The sequence below is a fragment of the Cyprinus carpio genome, chromosome B2 (genome assembly GCF_018340385.1).
Source record: "Cyprinus carpio isolate SPL01 chromosome B2, ASM1834038v1, whole genome shotgun sequence".
NCBI lineage: Eukaryota > Metazoa > Chordata > Actinopteri > Cypriniformes > Cyprinidae > Cyprinus > Cyprinus carpio.
This window is the reverse complement of record NC_056598.1, coordinates 32,021,513-32,034,016: the sequence shown is the minus strand read 5'-3', so window position 1 is coordinate 32,034,016 and position 12,504 is coordinate 32,021,513. Positions and strand designations below refer to the sequence as shown.

General features: G+C 34.0%; 1 protein-coding gene across 2 annotated transcripts; it reads left to right on the top strand.

Moving 5' to 3' along the window:
• Positions 1-6,626: 6,626 nt before the first annotated feature.
• Positions 6,627-10,789, top strand: LOC109103236 (C-C motif chemokine 20-like). 2 transcript variants are annotated; one of them, XM_019116610.2, is made up of 5 exons: positions 6,627-6,767; positions 7,344-7,425; positions 8,260-8,377; positions 8,713-8,824; positions 9,381-10,789. In XM_019116610.2, exons 2-5 carry the CDS (start codon positions 7,362-7,364, stop codon positions 9,393-9,395), a joined length of 309 nt encoding a protein of 102 aa, XP_018972155.1. In that variant the 5' UTR covers positions 6,627-6,767; positions 7,344-7,361; the 3' UTR covers positions 9,396-10,789. The 2 variants fall into 2 exon arrangements, with proteins under 2 accessions (XP_018972155.1, XP_018972157.1); XM_019116612.2 differs by having other exon boundaries at positions 6,709-6,767; positions 7,347-7,425.
• The last annotated feature ends 1,715 nt before the right edge of the window (positions 10,790-12,504 follow it).

Here is a 12,504-nt window from a genome sequence, read left to right as displayed (position 1 = left end):
GATAGTAAAGAAAATATATTATTAGATTTTTTTATTTTGAATAAATGCAGTTCTTTTTAACCTTTTATTGATCAAATATATTAGACAGCAGAACTGTTTCCAACACTCATAATAAATCAGAATATTAGAATGATTTCTAAATGATCATGTGATAGACTGGATGTTACATGTGACACTGAAGGCTGGAGTAATGATGCTGAAAATTCAGCTTTGCATCACAGGAATAAATTATTTTTTTTAAGTATATTCACATAGAAAACTATTATTTTAAGTTGTAATAATATTTCACAATATTACTGTTTTTTCTGTATTTTTGATCAAATAAATGCAGGCTTGATGAGCAGAAGAAACTTCTTTCAAAAACATTAAAAATAGTAATGTTTCCAAACTTTTGGTCTGTACTGTATGTAATAACTGCAGAATGCTGCAGGTTCAGTCCTGAGAAGAAGAGAAAACAAAGTTCTGATTTACAACAATTGTGCTCAGTCAGCTTCTGTTCTGGATGAAGACGTTTTCCTCCATGTTGCACATGAACCCTGACCCCATCAACTTTGGGATAAACTCTATTAAATGGCATGCAACTGTGCTTAATAGATAATAAACGAGAAGAAAATGTTCTAGAGTGGGATCTTCTTTCACAATGGTTTACAGAGCCTTCGGGCAAAACCCATGTAACCACATGCAACAAGACAGCATACAGAGACCTCCTGACAGACATGAAGATGAAGACAAATGTCAGTAATTATTAAGCAAAAATAATAATAATAAGAAAAAGAAGAAGAAATACCCATGAAGTCATAATCACTTGATTGAAAGATTTAGATTCTTCTCTGAATGAGAAAGCAGGTACATTAAAGGGCATCATATGTATAAACTGGTGTTATTCTCATTGTATCCCAACTATTTATTAGACAGAATGAAAAAGAAGGGATTGTTTTATGTGTGTTTGATCATTAAATCCCATTTTGTGTAATTGCATGAGTCTGTGGCACTGTTATGATGTATAGAAGAACTGTCAATGAAAAAAATATCCTCATTCAGGCTTCAAGTTAAACGAGAGTTGAAGCATTCATCATCTTGTTGACACATTTCAACTTTTATTTTGAGCACGAAGGAGTTTGAGGACTATACCAGACTTGAGATATTCAGGATGTGCTGTTATTAAGAGCATAAACAATAGATAATTCCAGATTAGATTTGGCGTGCTGGCTCACATAAAAGGATGTTTAGTGACTAATAAACACATTGTCAGTTGTGATATATCACAAAAGATATAGAGTAACACTTTTATCCTCATGGATAGCATGTGTGAAATGAGACAGGGGAAATCCAGACTCTATAAAAAAAAAAAAAAGAACAAAAAACACTGCATTATTTTTTTATTATTACGTGATATTCCAAGCTTCTTCCAAGAATACCATGTTGGTACCGTGATACATTCCTTACTCTCTTCTGCAACCTCATTTCAGGCCAGATATTTAACAGAGAGCCTCATTGTTTTATCACACAGGTGATTGATTACATCTTTCCTGTGAGGTACTTGTTCCTGTCTTTCAGGATTCGGTTCTCAGTTGCTTATGTAACAAGAAAGTACAATATAAGTGAGATATCAGAAACGCTTTTATGTCATCGTTAGACTATAAGGCACACGTCTGGTTGTCTGCCAGATATTTGACACATATATCAGCTCAGCTGCATCCATTAATAGACACATTTAGATTAAATTTCCCGCGTGCCAATGTTATGTAACTGATGCCAGTATAGATAAAGACTCATTTTGTACAAGACACTGTTAAAAGTAGACTTCACTACATATGCATAGTATTAATTTATCATCAGTGAACTAAGGAAGAATAGATTTCAATTTATTTTGCAGTCTGAAGTGAATTGAAATTTATAAAACTGATGCTTTATTTGTTATTTAATTGCTTTATTCCAGTTCTCTTTCATAGCAGGAGACTCTCAACTGTATTTCATAATCAAGATTCTTTTTCGGTTCCATCATTCCAACATCAGTGGAATCTTTTCATTCCAAAGGTTCCGATGGAATCTTTAGATGTTCAAATGTTCTTTGAATCAAAGAAGAAGAAAAAAGGGGTTCTTTTAAATGTTCACTGACAGGTTCTTTCATGGCATCACTGCAAAAACTGAATTCATTATTTTTATGAGGAGCATCAACTTTTCTCAGATGTTGTTCTTTAAAACAAATGAACCAATAGTTGTCATACAGTAAAGAGTATAGAGATAGAAAATGAACGTGGAGCAGCAAACTTAGACAAAGTCTTTCTCGGGAAAAAACATCTGAGAAGCACAAGTGTCCATTTATTTTAGACATCAGTCATTTCTGTATTTATTTGTCATCAGTGTGAACCTCAAATGTGTCCCTGGAGCACAAAAGCAGTCTTAAGTCTCTGGGGTATATTTGTAGCAATAGCCAAAAATACATTGCATGGGTCAAAATTATAGATTTTTTTTAAATTCCAAAAATCATTAGGATATTAAGTAAAGATCATGTTCCATGAAGATATTTAGTAAATTTCCTACCGTAAATGTATAAAAACGTAATTTTTTATTAGTAATATGGATTGCTAAGAATTAATTTGAACAAATTTAAAGGTGATTTTCTCAGTATTTAGATTATTTTGCACCCTCAGATTCAAGATGACAAATATTGTCCTCCAAACAAACCATACATCAATGGAAAGCTTATTTATTCAGCTTTCGGATTTTACTTTTAGAAGTACTAATACTAGCAGTATGTATCATCACGGTATTACTATGAAACTTTTAAGAATACATAGATAGAGCTGCTGAACTGAATTCATTTTTAGTCAATTCAACTTTACAACATTACTAAATCAAGCTAAATAATGACACTATTTTCCTCTGCAAACGGCTTTCCAGCTGAAACTGAAGTTGTTTCATAATTAATTAATTAAGCATAATGTATTTATGTTTTTCCTTACTGTGAAGCTGCTTTGAAACATCTTGTATAAAGCACTAATGTGACTTGACTTAAAATAAGGTACAAAGTTGTAACTTTGAGGGCTCTGCTCCAATGACAAGCTGTTTGTTCCCCTAAAGCTAAATCAGTTCAGAGAGTAGAGATCTCATTTGTGATGTTTCTCCTATAAGCAATATGAATATCTTTGTTACATCTCTCTGTCTCCAGGAGACGCTGTATGAATTCAGTGTTTATGACAGATTGAAGTTTATTGCTGGTTTTGAGCAGTGATGATGGAAGCCCTTTGAATTCTCTAGATGCTCAAGGCAAATCTGATCCGCTCATGATTAATGACATCTATAGTTTCTCCAAAAACTCACCGAAAATGACCTCGCTGTAAAGTTAGCATAACATGGAAGATTATTATGGTGTGAGAAGGACAATGCGTGTATTTGTTTTTTCAACACAGAAGAAACATCATAACAAGTACGGTTGGCAGCAGACCATCATTTTCTGGAGGTCTTTTTTGATAAAACATATTTTTGCAATCGTTAGATATCAGTGCCATTAATCCATCAAGATGGTGCTCTGATGATCTCTTACGGGAAAATAAAGATCCAGATGCCAACACTGTTATGCCAGATAAACGCCAGTGTTTAAACAAATTCTTAATTATAATTGGAGCTGGTTTTCTTTTGAACTTGGAGAAACAGACCGAAAATAAGAAAAGAGCCACTAACAAACAATAGTAGCTGATAACATTTTTTTTTTTTTTTTTTGTTAAAATGTAATTTATTCCTGTGATGCACAGCTGTATTTTCAGCATCATTACTCCAGTCTTCAGTGTCACATGATCTTCAGAAATCATTCATATTTACTGATTTGCTGCTCAAGAAACATCTCTTATTATTATCAATGTTGAAAGTAGTTGTTCTGCTTCATATATATGAATATATATGTATGTGTGTGTATAGTATATAGCATATATATATATATATATATATATATATATATATATATATATATATATATATATATATATAATTGTTGGTCTTGTCATTAAAACCAAAAAAGCCCACAAATAACACTTAAAAATGAAAGAAAAAGAAATCATTACATCCCGTGAGAAACAAACAAAAGAAACCAGATTCAGCTCTTGCTATGGATCAGAAGAAAAACGAGACATCATAAACAGTGACCCACGCTATCACATGGCCACTTACAGATCCCACATTCCCACATCAAGCTCTGGCGTCTCAAGACAACTCTGAAATGGAAACAAGGGGCCGAAGGGCCAAAACACATTTAGAATACATGATTTAATGTTCTGGTGACAGAAGAGTTTGAAATATGATTCAAAACACTGTTTGAACATGATACAACCTGAGATAGAGAACAGCTTGGGAAATAAACGCTCCAATTCATCTTTTCACTTTTTAATCCTATGGACTGGCTCCCTGATGTTTTTCTTCAAGTTATTTTTGGTACTATGCAGGCCAAATGCCTTCATATATGAATCGGTATAATCTAAGAGAAACAGCATTCAATGTATGCCTATTTATGGTTGACTGTGTGTGTGGTTTGTATTTTTTATATAGCCTAACCCCTGCAAAAACTGAATAATCATCATAAACCATGAATTAGAAACATTCATGTTCCAGTATTTAAACTGTGAAAACATGCTTTAATATGGGACTTTTAGGGACAGATTTGGAGAAAAGCGTTTATTGCTCACCAGTGCAGTGAATGGGTGCCGTCAGAGTCCAAACAGCTGATAAAAACATCACAATTATCCACAAGCAATACACACCACTCCAGTCCATCAATTAATGTATTGCGAAGTGAAAAGTTTTATTTTTTTAAAAATGAGATTCTACAAATATAATCATAATTCAAATTCTGTGTTACGTCGGCAACGCACGCAAGAGTTCATGACGGCGTCATTCGGAGGATGATGGCATCATACAGAAAAATAAAAGAGAATTTGCTGACATTTTATGAGTAAGGTAAAAATACTTTATTATACTAGAAAAACGTTCAAACGGAAATACATCTACACCTCGCTGTGACGTGACCTGTGTAGATCGATTCACGAACAAACGACTCTTATGAATTGATTCTCTTGATGAATCGTTCTAAAGACACAGAAACTCAGAAGTTAAATCAATCTAATGAATCTTTCAGACGAACCTTCTAACAAATGAACTTGAATCCGTCAGAGCGGCAAAAAGACTCAACATATGACTCATATGAAATACATATAAAAAGAAACCCCTCAAGTGCAGGTTCAGTGTCATTGTAGGAATACTTCAATATCCATTAGGATTAGCTTCTCTTATTTGCACTGTTACAAAAAAGGCTATATTCTTACAGTCTTGTTTTTGTTCTCATTCTTTATGATCAGTTTTATGGCTATATGGATATGCAATGAAATCTAAAAAAAAAAAAAAAAAGTTAACCGAAGGAATAACTGTGTTTTTTTTTTTTTACTAAAGGTACTTATAATAATATATAATATTTCTGGTAAATTTTATGCGTAAAATTACTCCTGATTTATTTTGATTGCATTCATTGTAAAAGCAAATCAAGTAACTTATAAAGGTGAACAGACCCTCAGCTGTAGAATTTATACATGCTCTGAATTTCCATGAAACTCTTTGACAGGTTCCCTTTTCAAATTGAAATTTCTGCTTAGAAAAACAGAAGAAGCTTACATAACAGCAACCTGACCATCAGAAAGTGAAATGTCGCTCACTGAGATGCCACGCCAGAAGGTTCTTATAGGAAACATGATATGCTACAACATCTGTGCATTTAAGCTGAAGTATGCTTGTTTCTTTGGAGGTCGAAATCTGATGCACATTCTCCTGTCACTCGTTTTTTTTGTGTAATTGCAAAATGCTAAAAGTCTCATTCAACACGAGTCAAGTTTAAACAGCCCTGCGTTTGGCTTACATTTCGTAAAACGCTGCAAGGCCCGAATTTGTGCCATAATTGTGTTTCAGATTTTTTCTTTATATAATATCTGGCAAGAACTGAATGATCATCATCAAATTAGGCACTTTGTTGCACTATGCAAGCCAAAAAAAAATAAAAATACTATGCTTATACAGGAAAATGAATGTTTTTACCTGTGCTTATGTGATACAACCCAAAACAGCTAGGGTACTCAATATTTTCGCATTCACTTTCTTATGATTAATACTGTGTGCAATTTATACATACTTTAATGCATTATTACTGTGACAGATTTAATTGGCGTAATAAAACATTTTCATGTCTCAAATATGATCTGATCCTTACACAAAGCTATCACGTGGCTTCTGAAGGCTCAGAAGATCATGCATGAACTACAGTTGTCCATTTCAGCTGTACTTTTCATTCTTTTTGGAATAAAAATAGCCAATAATATTGTTTGGACTCTCATTCTGACGGCGCCCATTCACTGCAGAGCATCCATTGGTGAGCAAGTGATGCAATGCTACATTTCTCCAAATCTGATGAAGAAACAAACTCATCTACATCTTGGATGGCCTGAGGGTGAGGACATTTTAAGCAAAATGAACTACTCCTTTAAACTGATATTTTGGTTAGCCACATCAGAATCAAAGGGAATACAAAATCCTGATAGACAAATCGGTTACTGTGGTTTTCATTTAACCAACCATGAAAGCTGATCTTATATTGTCATGATTTCCTCCTGAGGGATGTGGCTTCACTTGGCTCTGGTATCAGGGTTGGGCCCATTATAAATCAGTGCAGCTGAGAAACCTGCACAGAATCCTGGTACTGGGAAGAAACTACGCTTTTCTAGACAAACAAGGTGAGCGGTCTAATATGAAAACAACATCATTTTTACAGCATCTAATGTTTAGCGGCAATCCTTTAAAAATCTAAACTCTTTAATGATGCAAAACTTTACAATTTTTGTTTTTTCTTTGAAACGCTGACCTTCACCTGTTGGGTTTCAGAGTAAATTTAACATAGTGATTACTGCAGTTTTACTGCATGCTTTTGAGTGACCGGAAAAGAATTCTAACACCAGTCAATATTCATTATTGATTTACTAAAGATAACTTAAGGTTAATGTGTTCAGGAACAAAGCTTGAATTCAGTTTTGTCTTTATCGTTTTCTTCTCATAAAATGTGTAGGTTTGTCTTTATGTTGCCAGTTTTGTCTGTCGTAATTTTAACTGATTTTGACAACACAAAGAGCTTTCTTAATATGTTACTGATGTCCGAGGGTCAAGGCTGGATAAATGAGGCTAATTGCGTTGGAAAACGCACCTTCTGTGCTTATAAGGTTTATGGAGGCTCTCATAAGAGCATCTATTGTATGGGCATGTGTTAGTGAGCGTATCTGGTGAAGCGGTTCATGATTTCTGTCTCGTTTCAACAGTAGAGACACTGGGTAATCATGCGGTTCAGCGTCCTCTTCTTCGTCGTCTTTCTGGGATTCCTCTACCTCACACTGGCACAAGGTAAAAAACCACAAGTTATGATTGTATTTTTGCAAGGTTGAAGTTTAAGAAAATATACTGGAACACATTGCACAATAGTAGATTTTTTTATATAGCATAATTTAGTTTGCACGTGTGAGATGAAGAAAGACAACAAATTAATGCATTTTTAAATTTCTAAATCCGATGTCAAGGGTGTACTTTGCCTATTCAAATAATTTCTAAAGAGATAAATGAATTTGAAATGAATTCCAATGAATGTATTTAATGGTGCAGCAATTCACGTTACATTGCATTGTTTTAAATGTTAAATAAAATCACTCATGCAATGTAAAGCTTGGTAAACATTTCTTTAGCAAATTTGTTGCATATTATTTCAATGATATTTAATGTATATATTATTATTAACGTATATTTTTACAGCATCTGTCATAATTTTTCATATTGCACATAAGAAACAGTAATTAACAAAAGGAAATGATTATATTACCCCCATTTATCCTCTTCAGTTTTGAAAAATAACGCAAATAATTAATTGAGAAAATATAAGAGAAATAATAAAAATGGTAAAAGTACCAAAGGCAGTGTGTCATGTTCCTCTTATTAAGTTCTAAAAAGAAGTCACTAAACGTTTTGTGTTTTCTCTGCAGTATATGTGTGTACTTTGACTAGTTATTGAATTCAGTTTCATTTCTAATGGCTCTGCTAGCAGTTCTCATATAATAAGCACCTGTGTTGTCTCTCATTCATCCTTTAAATCATCCATCTGTAATTGCCTGTAAAAATAGTTATGTTATGATTCATTGATGCATGTGTGTTTTTATGCCACTGATGTGTACGTATGTCTGTCTGTAGTCACGTATGAGGACTGCTGTCTGCAGTATGCCAGGACAGTGAAACAGTCCATTAGGAACAAAGTGATCAGCTACAGAAAACAAGAGCTGGATGGAGGCTGCAACATCCAAGCTGTTGTGTAAGAAACATATATATGTTACTTAGTACATATGAAGGCTATGAAAATAAATAAATCTGCACTGAATGAAATATCAAAAGGATTAACAGTACAGTATTCATTTTTTTATAGCCTCGTTTGCTCATATTTATATATATTTACTGTATACAGGTCTTATTTTTTTCCGTAAGTGAAGTGAATGCATAAATTGTTTAGACATGTGACGTGAAACACAGTGAAGTGATGCAATAAAATGCATTACACTGCAGTGAACCACAAGGAGAGAGATCTGTGTTTGTGATTGCCTATTTTAAACCTCATAATTAAGAATGTTGAATGCAATTGTCTCCCCACAGCTTCACATTGAAACGTGGCCGTATGATCTGCACCGACCCCAGAGAGAAATGGGTCCGTGAAATCATGCGGAAGTTGGACAAACATACACAAAGCTCATTTATAAAGAGGAAGGTGTGTATATTTTGAAATGTAACTATTTCACTATAAACTATTTTAATTTTAAGTATTTATAATCACTTATTGACTTAAATATTTCCACAGTCAGGGTTATTGTCATGAATTAAAACCATAAATAATCTAAAAAAAAAAGTATAAATAAAAAAATAAACATTAACTGAAATAAATTAAAATATGTAAACCTATTTTTATTTCAGATAGCGACATTTCATATTTTTAATTAGTTCAAGTACTAAACCAAAAACGAATAAATACTAATTGATGAATAGTTTAATTAAAAAAAAATAAAAAATTATTACTAAAACTACAACGAAAATTAAAATGAAAACAATAGATGTAAATAAAATCTAATTCAAAATACAAGTATATTAGATCATGCCTGCAGTGTGATAAATTGATTTTAATGTTTTCCTTAATATCAGTTAATAATAGGCTGAACCATAAACATGGCATGTGTGATAGGATAAATATTTAATAATAATTTCATCAAAAGACGCTATTTTAAACATGAATCTGTTATTAAATCACTTATTTTTGTTTTGATGTACAGAATTCACGGGGTTAAGCAGAGGACCAGAGGGAAAACAGCTCGAGTGTCTCGGCCAATCACATTCTTTCTTTGAGTTCTGGCTCTCCGAGCGCACATTTCAGCATGGATTGACTGATGCTCTCAGTACTTCCGGTGTTTCACCCTGTGCTCTATCTGGTGGCATTTCCTGTTTCCAGACTTTTGTCGCTTCACTGACGGACTGCTGGTTAAATGCTCAGAATGGGAGATGGCCATTATTTTCCCTCTCCACGTGCTGCTGTTGTCATCACTTCCAAACTCTGTGTAAAACCTTGTGAGCTGCCTGCATAAAAGGCCCAAAAGTATACTGCTGTTTAGTGCATGCAACAGCCACATGCGCAAATGAGGGTGTGTGATGCATGCGCACTACAAAATTTATCCTTGTCCAGTCTCTGAACTTTTCTCTCTCTATGTTATGAGCGATAAAAATGTCTTTGTACTCGTTTAAGCTATATTCTCGGGTGTATTTTAGTCTCCTCACACAAGCACTCACCCGCGTCTTTTGTTTTTGCCATCTTCAGTAATCAATCTCCGTTTCTTTTCCGACTGTGAAACAAAGGGCCGGTTCAGTGTTTAACTGATTACTGCAACAAAAAATAAATAAATAAATAAAACATGGCATGCAGTACGAGTGTACTGTGCTGATGACGAAATTACCCAAAAAAGCTGCTACGAAGTAAAAAGTGACTCTGCATAGTAATAAATCAGTGCTCAATTAGCTAGTGTTCCTCATGTGAACCGCATTTTAATTACAATACATTTAAATTGCTTTTACTGGTTCTTTTCAGTATTTAATAAAGTGTTTATTTAAATGTCTTCTGCTTTGTCCGCCATATTACAATGCATGCAGTGCTGCTTGAACATACTGAATACAGGCAGTTCACTAGGTTTGGGAACAGAGCTCATGTGTATAATGTTACCTTTAGGGTCGTATTAAGCTACTGTATTATTAACTTTCACTTAGTACACTTTGATTTACTGCTTTTGCCCCACAGTATCAATAAAGAGTCAGTGTGATAAAAATATTCTATTAGATCTATAATGTGGGTGGGAAGGTTTTGCAAGCAAAGCAGATCCTTCTAATCCTTATGAGTTTATACTGCTGACGCACCACCAAGTGATTTTTGAGTTTGTATGATATTATAATGCTTTGTATATTACGATTCGTTATTTTGCTTAATGCAGTGAGCTTAACGAGTGATTATTTTATAGTTATTGATAGAATGAATACTCATAGATCTCTTTTCATAAATGCATATTATTTTTTTCCATAAACCTATAAAATGCAAGTTTTATCTTTCGGCTGTTTTGGAACCGGATCATAAGCTCTTTGGGTTCTTTACACTGCAGATGTTTTCTTGTATATCAAAAATAAAATGTTTTGAAAATAACTGGATTTATTCTTTTTAAGTGATGCATGCATGTTGTGAGAGGTAACATTTATTTGCTTCGTTTATTAAGTATCAGATGTTTCTGTGACAACGATAAGACACAAATAAGTCTATTAAAATTAATTTAGATCTGTTGATTTTAGAAGAATTTGATGATGCTTTTTTGAGTTCATACAAAGATCTCTGAATTTTGATTGCAGGCTTTAGGATTTTGCAGTTACATGTTTTGAGACACGTGACAGTAGTAAATCCAATTAATCCATTTCAGACTATATTTAATATGGTTTTTACTGCGTTGTAACCTACTTTCACTTTCCTGTGAAACAGAAGAGTTGTTGTGCAATAAAACAGGGTCAATAAAAAGCCAGAGAATTATAGCCTATGGCTCTTGTGAGACAGACTGTTAAATTCTAATGAATGTCAATTTCCTATAAGATGCTCTAGAAAAAAAAAAAAGTATTTTTGACGTACAAAGTGCCACAGTATTGTACCCAAAGGTTCTACTATGGCAAATCTCCAAAAACATAATGCATTGCTATTGTTTTCTTAGTGAAGGACGTGCCAAACTCTACAATGCAAGCATCACTATCTTGTCACGGCTAATGGTGAACGCTTTAGACACGCTGTCTAAATATCTGCCTCTTCTGCGGGTTCCAGCATGCTGCTGTCCTCCTGGAGTTCTCATTTCACGTGTAACGCGTGAAGTCCCATTTCTGCACCTTAACGCCATTTTTCCTTCCTCTTCCTCGCTGATGGTGCAGGAGGCAGAGGCATGTCTGCTCAGATAGCATCTCAGCTTTAGAAATTGGCTTCCTTCCTGATAAATTGTTTTTCAGTTGCTACAGTTCACTCTGCCTTTGAGGCAAAAAATATCCTGCAGCAAGGTTGGAGAAATGTGGAGGCCGTAAAAACGTGATGTACCCTGGTAATGATGTGACTGAGTGAGGAAAACAGTTCTTTTTATCTTTCCCTGCGTGAGAAGCACAAAGCCTGAGGACTGAAGCATTACACTCAAGTCAGTCTTTACTTTTTAGTATTTCTTAGTACTTTTCTAGTTCAGTTCACAAACAAATGACTCTCAGTTCTTTTTAGTGAGTGTTATCCCATTCAGAAAAATGACTCTAATAAATTGGTTTATTTTAGTGAATGAACAACATGTGTATTTTGTGACTAGTGTAGTTAAACATACAAACAAATGACTTCTATAATCCGGTTCTTTTTAGTGAGTGAAAAGATTCAGTGCAACCTTTTTTTAGTGAATCAGCAACATACGCAGGCTACTACGTGACTAGTATCTAAATTTATATACATTTATTTATTAAAACATTCAGCGCAACCTTTCTTTTTAGCAAATTAACAACACAGAATGCATCTAGTGTAGTCTAGTTAAATACCAAATGAGACTCTTCTACGCTAGTTCTTTTTAGAGAGTCAAAAACATGTTGTAGGTCAATTCACGAACAAATGACTCCTTTAAACTAGATCTGAATCAGTTCAAAAATTCAAAGTTCCGGTTTGACGAGCTCCTTCACTGACCACTCGTTCACTAAAAGAACAAGAGAGAGTACATGAGAGCTGGTTACTTACTGAATCATTGGCTGATTCACTTAAAGAACTGCAATTCATCTTAACTTTCACCGATGAAAAAACACTGAAAGCCGGGTAAAAAGGGACTGCTACAAAAAAATATACAATAACAATGCAATATGATGCCT

What these genes read in the sequence shown, in the direction of transcription:
- LOC109103236 (XM_019116610.2), top strand. Translation starts at nt 7,362, where the DNA reads ATGCGGTTCAGCGTCCTCTTCTTCGTCGTCTTTCTGGGATTCCTCTAC. An exon ending in CTACCTCACACTGGCACAAG is followed by an intron (nt 7,426 to 8,259) that starts GTAAAAAACCAC and finishes GTCTGTCTGTAG; the next exon opens with TCACGTATGAGGACTGCTGT. An exon ending in TGCAACATCCAAGCTGTTGT is followed by an intron (nt 8,378 to 8,712) that starts GTAAGAAACATA and finishes GTCTCCCCACAG; the next exon opens with CTTCACATTGAAACGTGGCC.